The following is a 16,763-nucleotide window of genomic DNA, read 5'->3' as shown; positions in this document are numbered from 1 at the left end:
CAATAAGGCATAACATACTTTATTTATTTGTTTTTACAAGCATGTCCTGTCGTAATTAACTCTTAAACGGAATTATGCTTGTATCATATTTGTAATCAAAGTTTTTTATCGAAAAATATTGTAGATAGTGAAAAAAACGTTATCTCTAATCATTTCGGATATCTGTATGCTATTCTACTATCTAAGCTAACTAAAAAAAAAAAAAACACAAAGAATGACAAATGTTTTATTTCACAATCTATAGCTTCGGTTATATTTCGTTGCCTCGAGGTCGAGGATCTTTGTGGATGGAGGCAGTGCAGCAAGCCTGAAGAGTGTTTCCTGTTCTGTCAGGTGTAGGGTTGGGTATCGTTTGAATTATAATAACGATTCCAAAATTCCAATTTCGATTATGCTTATCGATTCCGAAAAACAACAAACCTTAGATATCATTCACATTTAGTCTTACTGCAAAACATTTAATTGAAGCTGAGACAGTTCAGGGATTTTGTTTGTTTCCTCAAGGTCGAGGTTGAAAAGTGTTTCATGTTCTGTCAGGTGTAATCTAAGAGAAAAGACCAACAACTGTGGAACATTCAACCAAGTTCCATAAACTATTGTGTCCAAAAAGTAAAATGCTGTGTTCACAATATAGAAGAAATGCCAGGATTGTGAAGGAATTCATTAGTGAGAAAGCAAAGACACTCCAAGGCTGCGTTCCCGTCCACTTTTAGACACGCACTTGCGAATTTTTCTAAGCACTTCCCCAAAATGGGGGAATCCTTGCCGCCATTTTGAAGTGCGTATTTTCATGAAGTAGACGAGGGAAGTTTATATGGACAGACCCTCGAGGGAGCGAGTCTACTTCATATGTACACTTCAGGCACCTATATGTCCCACAATGCAGTACGACTGTGACGTCACCACATATCTCGTCTAATCACCACCACAACAAACAACTCTATGATATATGAATTATATATTTATTTATTTAAAACAACCCAAACACACATATATACATTTGGATGCTGCATTAAACAAATTCTTAAAGGGAAAAATGTTTTAAATAATAAATCACCTCCACAGCTGATTCCAAGTTATCAAGGGCTTAGGACGTTCCAGTTCAGCCCATTGGAGTTTCCGCCAGTAGTGGACACTCATGCAATGTAAGCCATGACGTACATCCGAGTGAACGAGACGGAGGGAAGTTAGCGAGTGAAGGGCATGACAATTTTGGACTGGAACGCAGCCCAACTGAACAGCAAAACCAATCAGACAGAACTAGTCGAGTTAGTGACAGCAAGACTGAGCAAATAACTCCTGATAACATGTGAGTTCAAGGTGAGCCACTAGATGGAGGTGTTGCTCCTCAGACGAGACCACAGAGACAAATCACACTAGAGATTTAAAGACTTTATCGTTGGAGGAAATGGAGCATCGGTATGTTGTGTTTATGTATTTCACTGTGATCTCAAAGTATATTATAATGTGTCCAAAATCAGTATTTTCTCAGGATAAAGGAGAAGCTGGGGGAAGTTGTTTGTTTATTATTGTAGAAAGAAAAAGAAAATTAATGAGTTAATAATAGTATTATTATAACATTAATTTAAAATAATGTTTTAATAATGATAAGTTTATGTGTGGAACAATGCTGAACTCTTTAAAATGTAAACAAAGTCTGTATTCCTCCAGGAGGCGCTCAACATAATACATTTAATAAAACATGGACAGACTCTTGAACCTCAGAGTAAGAAAACTTTATTGATAAAGGCAAGCAAAATACATACAGAAAATATACAGCAGTAGTAAAATGAGATCTGTCTCCGTTCACTTTTTTTGTATTAAAGAGAAATATAAACAAAGCCATTCAAATAGGATTTTAAAAAATCTGACACTGAAAGAGAGCACAAGCACAAATAATCATCAGTATTTGTCATGGCAATAACAATAGAAGAACAAAAACACACTTAAAGAAACTTTAAAGTTCAGCGTTCTGCTTTAGATTTCAATACTTCCTGAAAAAGATAAACATAGAGCCATAAATTAATAATTCTCACAAATATGCATGCAAAATCAGTTTGTGAGAAATGACATCATCAATCATGTACCTGATGTGTGAATATGTGCTTGATCTCCTTCAGCTCTTCTGGATCTGATCTCATAAACCACAATAATGACAGTAGCCACGCCCACCAGAGCAGAGAGGACCAATCGGATCACAGCCTCAGGAGGACCACAACAGTGGACAGAGTCTGAGGAATAAACACATCAAACTGAGATCAGATCAGTCAATAAACACTAATATCAGCGCTGTGGTACCTGCACATGTGTGACAGAGTGTGTTGATGTCCAGATGTGTGGTCTGGTTGCTGATGGGATTGTTCAGCACACAGCTGTAGGTGTTTTTATCCTGATATTCCACCTCCAGAGGTAGAGAGAGACTGATGCTGAGATCAGACGCACTGATGCTGGACAATACACTGATTCCTGCGTACCAGGAGAGAGTCACATGATGACCCACATTCACCACTGATGAACACACCAATGAACATGATGATGATGATGAAGAACAGTCTCTGCTGATGACAGGAATAGGCAGATGAGCTTGAAAATATGAGAGAATAAAGATAAATGAGGACGAATAAAGATATTCAAGCAGATGAAGAAGAAACATCGAGAGGAACCGAGACTATCAAAAGTAGAGCATTCAAAACAATCTGAAATAGAAAGTTAAATATAAACCTGGATGCTATAAATGTAAAAAATAGGGCTAATTAGTCATTTTAAGAATAAAACAACATCTAAATGATAGGACTTTAGAACGACTGCAAAGCTGTACTAAATAAAACAGGTGAAACTGATATTTAACTCACTGTAGACAGTGAGATTGAAAAGAATGATTACATTTCTGTTGATCTGTAGTTTATAATCTCCAGTATGTTCAGTTGTGGTGTTTGTGATGGTCAGAGATCCAGTTTGATTGTCCAGCTTCAGTCTGTCTCTGAATCTCCCATCAAGAACATCATCATATACAGTGATTCTGTCGGCCCGTTTATTGATTTCAGCTATTAAAGTGTTTTCAGTTCCAAACATCCATTGAAACCCATGATCAGTTATTTTAAGACCAGGATTTAGAGTGACAGAATATCCCTCCATCTCTGACATTTCCTTTGTATAAAACACAACTGGAGAACAAACAGAACGTCTCGGTTACGGATGTAACCCTCGTTCCCTGAGTGGGAACGGAGACGTTACGTCGGATGACGACGATTGGGGTTTCGCTTAGAAGCCTATCACCTTCGAGTATATAAAACGAGCCAATGGCAATGAAATGCCATGGGTCTGCGGAATTTGCATAGCGTAACTCCGCCCGCCGCAGGGGGTATATAAGGAAGTACGCTGGCATAATGCAGATATGTCTTCGCTGAGGAGTCGAGACTGGCCCCAGGCGTTTTTCAGCGGTACAGCGGAAGTGGCAGGAAGACGTAACGTCTCCGTTCCCACTCAGGGAACGAGGGTTACATCCGTAACCGAGACGTTCCCTTTCGTGGTCACTCCGAGTTACGTCGGATGACGACGATTGGGGTTCCAGTCTAATCACGCCACCTCGGCTGTCTTCCAGTGCCCTGCGTAAGTCTGAGCTCCCTGTTGTGAGACTAGCACGAACGAAGGAGTCCTACTTAACACAGGGATACCAAGGTACACTGGGAAGCATATCTCCAGAGAGAAATATGCAATCATGCCCAGCCATTGATGGGGGGGACTTAGAATACACATATGACCCAGAGGGATGCATATGGAGAATCACTGGGGTGTCCAGCCGCAGGTGGAATTTTAAACCCCAGGGGTGGCAAGGTGGCTTGCCAAGGGAAAGACACACGCTCACAAGGAGACTTACAGTGGAATACACATGTGGGGGTCGCCCAGAGGGGGAACCATGCACATGGAGGCACCTAGTCAAGCGCAAAAGCTGCGTTATGGCAAAATGGCATAAGTCAGGCGTTGACGTCACCAGTGCTGGAGGAACTCAGAGCTTATCAGACTCACCTGAGAAATATCGCACGTATCCCGTCCGTGGAGAGGAATGGCGAGCAAGCGAAGACACCTGAGCAGAATCTAGCACCGGCTGGTTGAAGCGAGTACATGAGAAGAAACTGGCTCTACTCGGAGATTATAGAATCTCGCGAATGTGTTGGGTGTCGCCCAGCCTGCAGCTCTACAAATGTCTGTTAGCGAGGCGCCATGCGCTAGAGCCCAAGAGGAAGCCACACTACGAGTGGAGTGGGCTTTCACACCAAGGGGGCACGGACGACCTTGCTGCTGGTATGCCAAAGCAATGGTATCCACTATCCAGTGTGATAACCTTTGCTTTGAGAGAGCCTTTCCCTTCAGCTTCCCACCATGACAGACAAAGAGCTGGTCTGAGGTCCTGAAACACCGCGTTCTGTCTACGTAAGCACGAAGGGCGCGTACTGGACAGAGCAGTGCCAAGGCTGGGTCTGCTTCCTCCAAGGGCAGCGCTTGCAGGTTCACTACCTGGTCTCGAAAGGGTGTGGTAGGAACCTTGGGCACATATCCAAGCCGGGGTCTCAGGATCACGTGAGAATTAGCCGGCCCGAATTACAGGCACGCTTCGTCAACCGAAAATGCCTGCAGGTCCCCTACCCTCTTGATGGAGGCCAATGCAACCAGGAGCGCTGTCTTCATAGACAGGAACTTAAGCTCCACTGATTGCAAAGGCTCAAATGGAGCACTCTGCAGGGCAGTTAGAACCACTGAGAGGTCCCAAGAGGGTACGAGGGGAGGACGAGGAGGATTTAGTCTCCTCGCTCCCCTCAGGAACCTGACGATCAGGTCGTGCTTCCCCAAAGACTTACCATCAACTGCTTCGTGACGTGCGGCAATGGCGGCAACATACACTTTCAGGGTGGAGGGAGACAGCCTTCGCTCCAACCCTTGTTGCAGGAAGGAAAGCACGACACTGCTGGGGCATTTCGCGGGTTCTTGATGTTTAGAAGAACACCAGTTGACGAAGAGGTTCCACTTCAACGCATAGGCATGTCTCGTGGACGATGCTCTAGCGGAAGTGATGGTAGCCACCACCGCAGGTGGTAGGGTACTCAAACCTGCCTCGTCCCGTCCAGGAGCCACACGTGGAGGTTCCAAAGATCGGGACGAGAGTGCCATAAGGTGCCCCGTCCCTGAGAAAGGAGGTCCTTCCTCAGAGGAATTGGCCAGGGAGGTGCTGTCGCGAGGAGTACTAGTTCGGAGAACCAGGTCCGGTTGGGCCAATACGGGGCAACCAAAATGACCTGCTCCTCGTCCTCCCTGATCTTGCGCAAGGTCTGCGCAAGGAGGCTCACTGGGGGAAACGCATACTTGCGTAGGCCCCACGGCCAGCTGTGCGCCAGTGCATCCGTGCCGAGCGTGCCCTCGGTCAGGGAATAAAACAGGTCGCAATGGGACGAGTCGTGGGAGGCAAACAGGTCTACCTGTGCGTCGCCGAACTGATCCCAAATCAGCTGGACCGTCTGGGGATGGAGTCGCCATTCTCCAGCGAGAGGCCGAACTCGAGACAGCTCGTCGGCCGCCTGGTTCAGGTGTCCCGGGATATAAATGGCTCGAAGCGACCTCAGATGCTTCTGACTCCATATGAGGAGGTGGCGAGCGAGTTGCGACATACGGCGGGAGCGTAGACCACCTTGATGGTTGATGTACGCTACTGTTGCGGTATTGTCTGATCGGACTAGTACGTGCTGACCCCTGAGCAGCGCATGGAAGCGGTGCAGGGCGAGACGTACAGCCAGCAACTCGAGGCAATTGACATGCCAAAGGCGCTGGGGTCCTGTCCAGGAGCCCGCGGCAGCATGACCATTGCACATGGCGCCCCAGCCCGTGGTGGAGGCATCTGTTGATACAACAACATGCCGGGAAACTCGTTCTAAGGGCACTCCGGCCCGTAGAAAACTGAGGTTCGCCCACGGGGTGAAGGTCTGACGGCAGGCTGGAGTCACTGGGACTTGGAGCGTGCCGTGTTGCCATGCCCACCTCGGGACTCGATCGCGAAGCCAAAGCTGAAGCGGTCTCATATGAAGCAATCCCAGCGGCGTTACTGCGGCTGCGGATGCCATATGCCCCAGGAGCCTCTGAAAAAGTTTCAGTGGAACCGCACTCTTGCCCTCGAACTGACGAAGACAAGTCAGCAGAGACTGCGCGCGCTCGCTCGTAATCTGCGCGCACATGGCGACCGAGTCGATCTCCATACCGAGAAAAGAGATCCTCTGCACGGGGCAGAGTTTGCTCTTCTCCCAGTTGACCCGAAGGCCCAGACGAGCTAGGTGCCGGAGCACTAGGTCCCTGTGTTCGCAAACCTGGTCTCGAGAGTGAGCTAGGATCAGCCAGTCGTCGAGATAGTTCAGGATGCGAACCCCGTGTTCCCGGAGGGGAACAAGGGCTGCCTCGACGACCTTCGTAAAGACGCGAGGAGACAGGGCTAGCCCGAAAGGGAGAACCGCGTACTGGTATGCCTGCCCCTCGAAAGCAAACCGTAGAAACGGTCTGTGTCGAGGTAAAATGGAGACATGGAAGTAGGCGTCCTTCAGGTCGATCGCTGCAAACCAATCCTGCGGCCGCACACACTGGAGGATGTGTTTGGCCGTTAGCATCTTGAACGGCAGCCTGTGAAGGGAGCGGTTCAAGACGCGCAGGTCGAGGATTGGCCGTAACCCACCGGACTTCTTGGGTACAATGAAGTAAGGGCTGTAGAAGCCGGACTTCATTTCGGCTGGAGGGACAATCTCGATCGCACCCTTCGCCAGTAGGGTGGCGACCTCCGCTCTCATGACAGGGGCATTGCCACCGACCATAGTGAAGCGGACTCCCCTGAAGCGGGGAGGAGATCTCGCGAACTGAATCGCGTAGCCGAGCCTGATGGTTCTCGCGACCCAGCGGGACAGTCTGGGAAGCTCTAGCCAGGCCTCCAGAAAGTGCACCAGCGGGGTCATACGAACCACAGACGTACCGTCGGTGGGGCAGCGAGGCGGAATGACCGGCACCGGCGAGGGTGGCATAGCGGCCCTGTGCGGGGGCACGGTCATTAACCGCGTCCTGCCAGAGGAGGCCAGGGGAGGGCGCGCGTCCCACGGGGGCGTGCTCTGGCAGGGGTCTGGCGACAGAGGGGGATGAGAGGAGTGTGGCCCGTGGGCGGCGCGTGCTGTCATCCCGCACCTCTGGGACAGAGGAGGGCGGCAGTGGCGGGACCCGAGGGTGGCGCGCACTGCGGCCCTCGGACTCTGTCGGCTCAGGATTGGGGAATTCAATTCTGTCTTCAACCACATCAGAGTACTGCTCGTCGTTGGACGAGCAGCGGGGAGTGGAGAACAAAAGATTCTCCCCCGGCCCTCCACCGGGGGAAGGAGTGGCCCTGCTACCAGCTCCTGGGACAGAATTGAAGCCAACCCTGAGCAGCCCGTCTCAGGAGCGCCGCTTGGCCTGGCGTTTAGCGGGCGGCGGCTGGAGAGGGCTGTGGCGCCTGCCTGCGGCTCCCTCCACAACGCGGCCCGGGTGAAGGTTGCTGCTGGGGCCGTGCGGGAGGGGCGGCCGCGGGAGGGCGCCCTCGGCGGCGAGCAGGCTGAGGATTCTGTGCCGACGGCTGAGCAGCGGAGCGTCGGGGCAGAATGTGCTTGATAGCCTCAGTCTGCTTCTGGGCGGTCGAGAACTGTTGGGCAAAATCCTCGACCGCACCGCCGAAAAGGCCGGCCTGGGATATGGGAGCGTCAAGCAGACGAGTCCGCTCGGGCTCACACATATCAGCCAGGTTCAGCCAGAGATGTCTCTCCTGGACCACAGCTGTGGACATCACCAAACCCAGGGAGCGCGCGGTCACCTTCGTCGCTCGGAGAGCGAGGTCGGTGGCGGCGCGCAGCTCATCAACGAGCCCTGGGTCTGTCCTGCCCTCGTGCATGTCACGAAGCATCTGGGCCTGGTAGACCTGCAGGATGGCCATGGCATGCAAAGAGGCAGCTGCCTGTCCCGCCGCACTGTAAGACTTCGCCACGAGAGTGGACGAGAATCCACAGGCTTTGGACGGGTGCTTAGGATCACCACGTGATGAAGCGCCTGCCGGACACAGCTGCATCGCGACAGAACGTTCAACCGTGGGAATCCCAGTGTACCCACAAGCATCAGCTCTATCGAGGGGAGGAAAGGCGGAGAAAGCCGACGAACGATCGCGGGAAGACATAGGAGCCTTCCAGGACCGCGTGACTTCCTCATGCACTTCCGGGAAGAATGGTATTGGGGTTGGGCGGCGACGAATGTCAGCGGCCGCTCCCAAAAACCAATCATCCAGCCGCGAGCGCACTGGATCGGGCGGCGGGGACCACTCGAGCCCAATGGCCGCGGCTGCCCGGGAAAGCATGGCAGTCAGCTCAGGATCAGACTCGGGCAATGCTGGCACGCCCGAGGGCGGCAACACAGCCGAATCCTCACTTCCCGAGGACTCATGCCCACCTTGTGATGCAGTGATCGACATTGCATCCTCCTGTGGAACGCCAAACGAAACGCGCGGGGCCTCCGTAGAGGGACCAGCGGTTTCGGTTTGCACGCTCGCGGGTACCAATGCTGAAGAGGGGTGTGTGGACCGTGGACGTGTCGGCGGTTTGTCCCACACAGATACCCTCAGGTCACCCTGGCCACCAGCCAAAGTACAGCCTCTCGGGGAGACCGTAGATCGGGGTGTGGATGAGGGGACTCTCGCTCTGATGAGCTCATTGAGTCTCGACCGCAGCATGGAGATGGTCATGTTCCCGCAATGAGAACATGAATCATCCACAAACGCTGCTTCAGCGTGATCAACGCCCAAACACGCTAAGCAGAGATTGTGCCCATCAGGAGAAAATACATCGCGACCACAACCAGAAGTGCACGGGCGAGACATCTTTAAAAAGACGTGCCACATGCAATGCTCTTTTTGTGAGAGGAAAACTCCGCGGATGTTGAAGCGAACAGGGAGAAATCACACTAACTGTCAGATCACTGACCAGATCAGCAGGGAAGTGTGCACTCGCTGAAATCGCCGTCACACCAACACCGGAGAGCTCGCTCGTCTCGAAGGAATGAGAAGAAATAACTCAGAATTTTGGCTTACAAGGAGTGGAGAAGTTCTCGGCTCCGAAGCGAAAACATATCTGCATTATGCCAGCGTACTTCCTTATATACCCCCTGCGGCGGGCGGAGTTACGCTATGCAAATTCCGCAGACCCATGGCATTTCATTGCCATTGGCTCGTTTTATATACTCGAAGGTGATAGGCTTCTAAGCGAAACCCCAATCGTCGTCATCCGACGTAACTCGGAGTGACCACGAAAGGGAAACAGGTTTTGTCAAGGATTAATTCTTTCAAAAACTTCATGATGGTTAACTAAAAGTAAATAATTGGAAATTTACATTTTAAATAATTAATATCATAAAACTACAGAAGCCAAACTGAGTGTGGATTAATAATTTCATTTTTTGTGGTGATTAAAAAAAAACAAACAGGTGAAACCGATATTTAACCCACCAATGACAGTGAGAGAAAAAAATGTCTTCAAATGGTTGATCAGTAGACTATAAACTGCATCATGTTCTGTTCTGGTGTCTGTGATGGTCAGAGATCCAGATTGATTGTCCAGCTTCAGTCTGTCTCTGAATCTCCCATCAAGAACATCATCATATACAGTGATTCTGTCGGCCCGTTTATTGAATTCAGCTATTAAAGTGTTTTCATCTCCAAACCTCCACTGAATCACATCATCATCCTTCATTTCAGTAAGATCAGAGTTTAGAGAGACTGAATCTCCCTCAATCACTGACAATGATTTCAGTCCTGTCACCAACACAGAGAACAAACAGAAAAAGGGTTTTTCACTAATTAATGCTGCGTTCCAGGCAGGTTTTTGAGCACGTAAATCACGACTTCAAACCACGACTCACGACTTTGTAGCGTTTCAGGCAACCTGTAACCCGTGTTTTTCCAACCTTATACCCGTGAAAGTGCACTGGAACGGCAGTCAAACCCGTGACTTCCCACCCGTGAACTCGTACTAGGTCGATGTACTCCCAGTTACGAGTTGGAAAAACACGGGTTACAGGTTGCCTGGAATGCGGCATAAGACTATTAAACAGTTGTATGATGGTTAACTAAAGTAAACATTTGAAATTTAAATTTGAAATGACTAAAATCATTAAACCACAGAACAAGCACAAAAGCAGCAAAATGAAGCTTTAAAGGAGACATATCATGCTTTTAAATCGTTCCTTTTAACATATAAATCATACATTTGTAGTCTATATAAAGCGGAACTGCAATGCTTGGGTCTGAATTCCTCATTATTATAGCTCCACAGGCCCCTTTTCTACCCCTTTTCTGATGTGCGTCTGAGAGCAACTCGTTTTGGTGCGGTCTCTTTAAATACAATTGAGACACTTCATACTCCACCCCCTCTCCAGGTTGCAGAGGTTCAACTCCACCCCGTTCGGCCATTTTTGTAGTTTGATAGCAGAGATACGATTATCTAGTGGCACAGAAACTTTTTATTCACACGTTATTAACAAAATGTCAAGAACGGAAGACTTGTCCAGCCAGCCTTACATGTTCGAGCCAGAGTCGGAGCCGGAGCGAGATGAAAATGAAGACGACGAACCTGCAGAACGTCTTTATATGGATGTATCGCAATGGTGTGTTACTGTATTTACACATGAAACTTTGGTCTTCCGACCTTTTACCACCGTGTCGATTTATTTTGCTTAATATGTGCGAGGGAGAGAGAGCAAGACAGTGTCTAGTTTGGAGACGGTGTCTTGTTTACACTTTCGTCTGGCTCCGAAGAGAGAGAGAGAGTGTGCGTGCGCGCGACCGGGTCTCTCTCTCTGCTCGTTCTTTCAGTTAAACATGCGCCCTGTCATAAGCGCGGCAGTTCATCTACATTAGACGGTGTAATGAAGCGTGTGGGTTACTACATCCAACAACCGAACATTTTAACTTACCCTTTTGTAACTTCTGCATCTTTTAGCTTGGACTACAAAATTGCAGCGAGAAATAAAAATGGCGGATTGCTCGAAGTGTTGGGCCGGAAATCAATGTCCTTATTTGGCAGTTCCGCTGCAAATACTGTGACGTAATAGTTCACAAAACGTCATAGAGAATAGAAAAATCTGAACAGGTTGAAAAATATGACCAAAACAGAATATAAAGATATCAACGAAGCACCTGAAGAGAATAATTTAAACTTTTCTGTACTTCTAAACACTCCAAATATACAACAAAATGCATTTAAGGGCTAAAAAAGTGGATTTAACATGATATGTCCCCTTTAATTAATAATGAAATCTTGTGGGGATTAAAATATAAAACAAGTCAATCAAAATATTTGACTTACCAATGACAGTAAGACTGAAAATCTTGATCTCACTGTTGATCTGTAGTTTATAATCTCCAGTATGTTCAGTTGTGGTGTTTGTGATGGTCAGAGATCCAGTTTGATTGTCCAGCTTCAGTCTGTCTCTGAATCTCCCATCAAGAACATCATCATATACAGTGAATTTGTCGGCCGTTACATTGATTTCTGCTATTAAAGTGTTTTCATCTCCAAATCTCCACTGAATCTCATCATCATCCTTTATTTCAGTAAGATCAGAGTTTATAGTGACTGAATATCCCTCCCACACTGACTCACCAAACACTCCTGAAGAACGGAGTTTTTCACAGATTAAAGCTTTAAAATCACTTGATATTGGTTGATGAAGCTTCACTAAAATACTTTTAATCATTAAAATGTGAAATGAATAACATTCTTCAACAGTACAACGACAGAATGATAAATGAAAGAGAAATAAACAACAGATACTTTTCCTACAACTACAATTAATGCTGTTTGGTATTTGAGCTTCATATTGTATTTGATTAAGTCCATCCCTAATAATGTTATGTAGACCAAACATTATCTCACAGTTCAATTATTTCTATATGAGAATAACAGTGAATGTTGATCCTCTCTAAAGGAAACAAATGAAATCATCAAAACACATTTAAAACTCACCATGCTGACGCCACAAACACAAGCAGAGCAAAACTAATTTGAGAAACATTTTCTTCATCGGTTCACTGAAAAGCCCACGATAAATGTCTGAAACACCCAGAATGATCTGAAACACGACTGAACTGTGATATTTATCTGGTTGTGACCTCAGTCACAGTTCACACATTCGTCTCCTTTAACATCCCGAAAATCAACAAGCTTTTGCTGATCTTACATTTTCAAATGAATTCTGGCCCTGTATGAAAACTAATAGCAGAAGAGTGAAATATTGTATTAGATACAGTGCTATGCATAAGTTTAGACACCCATGCTAAAGTTGACTAAAAAGAGGAATAAAAAATCATCTTTTGGAAATTGAACTTAATGCCTTAATTTAAAAAATTAGGAAAAATCCAACCTTTAAGGACACCAATTTTCTTTGTGAATGAACAATGTATCGTAAATAAATAAATGTTCTTCCTTACAATACAGGGTGCATAGAGGCAGGCAGATTTTTATTTTTAAGTTTTTTTTTTTTTTAGGATACTATATGCATCCTGATAAAGTTCCCTTGGCCTTTGGAATTAAAATAGCCCCACATCATCACCATACCTAGCCTTCACCATACCTAGAGATTGGCATGGGGTACTTTCCATAAGATCATCTCTCAATGCAAATCAAACTATTAGCTATTAGGCTAACTGAAATAAAACCATGCCAATCTCTAGGTATGGTGAAGGCTATGTGATGATGTGGGGCTATTTTAATTCCAAAGGCCAAGGGAACTTTATCAGGATGCATAGTATCCTGGATCCATGAAGTAACTGGCCTTTAAAAATAAAAATCTGCCTGCCTCTATAGGAATTTAACATAGGGGTGTCCAAACTTATGCACCCTGTATTTTAAGGAAGAACATTTATTTATTTACGATACATTATTCATTCACAAAGAAAATTGGTGTCCTTAAAGGTTGGATTTTTCCTAATTTTTTAAATTAAGGCATTAAGTTCAATTTCCAAAAGATGATTTTTTATTCCTCTTTTTAGTCAACTTTAGCATGGGTGTCTAAACTTATGCATAGCACTGTATCTGTGTCTTGTCATGGTTGCACCGGTTTCTGCACTCATTCTCAGTGCAAGCACTACATTTGCCTGACTTGGCGATCTGAGAATATTCCTGAGTTTACTATGATGAAGTGTCTTATCTGAGTGTCTTTCTGTGGAATAAACTGTCCAGACCTACCTTGTCTCTCTTATGTTACAGAAAGCCAGACCGATTAACATGAACTCTGTTGGGGTTTTCGCTTCAAACATGGACCACTGATTGACTGAGATGGAATCATTGGAAGATATTCGGTCCTCCATCAATCATGGCCACATTATTGAGATGTATGTGGTGGAATTTGTCCAGTACTGCCATTTAGTACCCAGGGATGACCAATCTCTCATGGATTTGTTCAGGTTTGGATTTTTTACACTTTTTACAACTGATACCACCAGGCAATCCAACCCTGTCCCTGAGGCAATATCTAGACTGGGTGTTGTGGATTTATGGCTCTCCTGTTACGGTCGGTGAAGTCAGTGAGATGAAGAATAATGATGCCGCTAAGCAGCTATTCTCCGGTAGCCAATCTCTTCCTATGCATCAGTCCTCGTCGTCCAGCACCAAACCGGTAACAACCATCAGAGCCAAGCCACCATCTTGTCAGGACGAGTCAGCCAAGCCCAGTTTGGAGAGATCACCTCCAGTGAGTATTAGGCTTGCTTCTAAATTGGGTGGATTTTCCCATCATGTCCATCCGAAGGGCTAGGAGATCAAGATCTAAGTCGGTCCATTTCAAATAAGTTGAGAAAAGACTCCCTCAGTTTCATGCCAGTCCACGAGTCTGCTTCAGTCCATGAATCTTTTCCAGTCCAAAATTATGTTCCTGTCAAGGCCCGCTCCAGCAAATTTTCTCTGTCAAATACCGGCTCAATCAAGAATCCACTCGGACCCCAGAGATTTGTTACAAGTCCGCTGCGGCCCCGGAGCTCAGTCCAGAATCTTTCACAGACACCACTCTGAGCACCACACTATCCCCAGCTCAAAAGAGGAGGCCAAGGAGGACGGACTGGTTCTCTCCCGAGTGTCCTGCGGGGATATTCAGTCCAGTGTCAGCTCTGAGCTGATCAGCCAAGGGTCATTGCTTCTGTCGTCTGCTCTATCTGTGATGGCGACTGCCATTTATGTGTGTTTGAGCTGCACACATCTCACCAGTTTTCTTGAGGCGAAGGCATCTATTTCAGATCCATTTGAAGCAGCGTTCATTCAGTTATGTCCAGGAAGGCCATCACGGCATCCATCGCTTCTTCATTCAGCACTGAACTCATTGACTATCTCGACAGGAGAGGTCGCTATAAAGTCCCCCGACTTGGCCAAGAGTCGAGTTTTTGAATTTTGCTCAATATATCGAATATATCATGGACAACTGACTCCCGAAGCTTTTTGTATTCTGGTCCATTCGTATAGTTTGCAGCAGAGATAGAAATGAACTTTTACACTATGGTTATATCGATTTGGGTAACACTTTATTTTACAGTGCCCTTGATACAGAGTAATTACTTAATTAATTACTTAGTAATAGACTTTGTAATAACATGTAACAAAATGTACTTAACATGTAACTAAGTTATGGAACAGCCTATACTTACAGATTGTAATTACGCACATGTAATAGGCAGCTACTGTTACACATGTGTAACAAGCCGAGTCTGTTACATACGTGTTACGGACTTGGTACACTGTAATTATGTAAGAAAGTACTTAGTATAACACAATGTAACAACAAGTACTTAAATATGTTAGGCTACTAAGGTCTGCAGTTACACATGGTAAATGTGTATGTGCTGTAGCATTACTTGTATGTAACATAAAATAAAGTGTATTAAGATTGTACTCAAGTGCACTTCCTGTGTATCTACATATGTTATCCATCTGAATTAACCCACTAGTTCATAGCTTAAATACATGCATTAGCTTCCTAATTACATTGCAATTACAAAATATTACACAGGTATAAGCTACGTAAAATAAAGTGAATCAAGAATGTACTTAAGTGTACTTTGTGTATACATACCTTATCCATCTCTGCCTTAGTTTGATTTAACTCACTAGTTCACAGCTTAAATGCATACAGTAGTTTTCTAATTACATTGTAATTACATAATATTACACAGGTATAAGCTACGTAAAATAAAGTGTATCAAGAATGTACTTAAGTGTACTTCATGTGTATCTATAAACCTTATCCAACTCAGCTTGTTACACATGTGTAACAGTAGCTGCCTATTACATGTGTGTAATTACAATCTGTAAGTACAGGCTGTTCCATAACTTAGTTACATGTTAAGTACATTTTGTTACATGTTATTACAACGTCTATTACTAAGTACCTAATTAAGTAATTACTCTGTATCAAGGGCACCGTAAAATAAAGTGTTACCTTGATGGGTATCTTTTTTGGCCACTTTTACCTCTAAAAGGGATTTCTTCCCCTCATTAAATGCTTAAACCTTTATGTAAAACTCTTACACTTAATATTTTTTTTTTAATTAGAATAACAAGACACTATAGGATTGACCGATCAAATAAAATCAGTATCAACAAAATCCATCTTTGCACTGTAGAAGACAGACTGTTTAATGCAACTCAGATGTGGCGTAAGTGCATGCTGACTTTAACTGCACAAATAATGTTATGATATTGTTTTGAATACAACTTGAAACATAAAACATATTTTAAAAATGAAATGATACTTTAAATATGAAACTGAAACCACCAGTATGTGGTGGCAAGTCTGTGGCTGCTTCTGAAATCGCATACTCTTGAGTAGGTACTTCATTTTGAATAAGCAATAACTTCACTACCGTTAAGAAAGGATGTTCTAAATAGTATGAATGCAATGAAATGTAATGAAATATATATGAACAAATGTAATGAAATGCCTAAACTCTTATGTAAAAGTCTTACACTGACTTAATACTTTTTTTAATTAGTAATGTTGTCATTATCATGTGGCTTACCAGCATCAGTTGTGTCGCTTTACTGCCATTCACAAATCCTCTCCCGTGGCCTCATGGGATAGTAAAGTATCCATCATATGCACACGTCAGAATCTTGCTGTAAGTAGAAGGTCATCTGGGTACTTTTTGCTAAATCTTATGAGTACTGTGAATTCAGACATACTTCTTTTGTCACATTCTGTTTTTCACCTACTATATAGTAAGGAAGTATGCACTTTCAAATACAGGCGGTGATTTAATGAGTGACTCACTGAATCATTCATTTAACTTCAGGAATGATGCAAGTGACTGCATTTAATATTGGGTCTTTGGATCATTGACTGTGTGGATCTGTTTGAAATTATATTCGTTGTGAAAAAGAGCAGAAACACAATATTATGTCCAAAATGTAACTCAGTGTTAACTTCTTGTTTGTTGAACTGTTGCAAAAACCAGTATCACATTTGCAATCGTGCTGATGTTCTGTAAAAAAGCACTCTTGCTCGTGTGATATTGCTTAACTCTGTCATATGACACAAGTATAAAAAAGATATGAAAGGTCTTCCAGATTTTATCCTCATATCTTAATTTTTAGGGGAATTCACACTGCATTAGAATAGGGTACATCACGCAGTGAAAGCGTGCACTATTGAAGTGTACGTGCAGGAGTTATCGTAAAACGCTC

General features: G+C 45.1%; 2 protein-coding genes across 2 annotated transcripts in view; one reads left to right on the top strand and one right to left on the bottom strand.

Moving 5' to 3' along the window:
• Positions 1-16,763, top strand: part of LOC311085937 (uncharacterized protein) — a gene marked incomplete at its 5' end in the record, with an annotated part of 49,791 nt that overhangs the window by 3,028 nt on the left and 30,000 nt on the right. The gene's annotated exons all lie outside the window — the stretch shown is intronic.
• LOC311085200 (uncharacterized protein) lies at positions 1,978-12,241 on the bottom strand (the record flags this gene model as incomplete). The annotated part of the gene is made up of 7 exons (XM_084117634.1): positions 1,978-1,994; positions 2,088-2,231; positions 2,497-2,583; positions 9,542-9,847; positions 11,400-11,705; positions 12,060-12,063; positions 12,224-12,241. 7 exons carry the CDS (start codon positions 12,239-12,241, stop codon positions 1,978-1,980), a joined length of 882 nt encoding a protein of 293 aa, XP_083973760.1.

This window comes from Abramis brama (genome assembly GCF_963993115.1).
Source record: "Abramis brama genome assembly, chromosome: 6".
In the NCBI taxonomy this organism is placed as follows: domain Eukaryota; kingdom Metazoa; phylum Chordata; class Actinopteri; order Cypriniformes; family Leuciscidae; genus Abramis; species Abramis brama.
The sequence above is the reverse complement of the archived record's forward strand: the minus strand, read 5'-3'. Positions and strand labels throughout refer to the sequence as shown.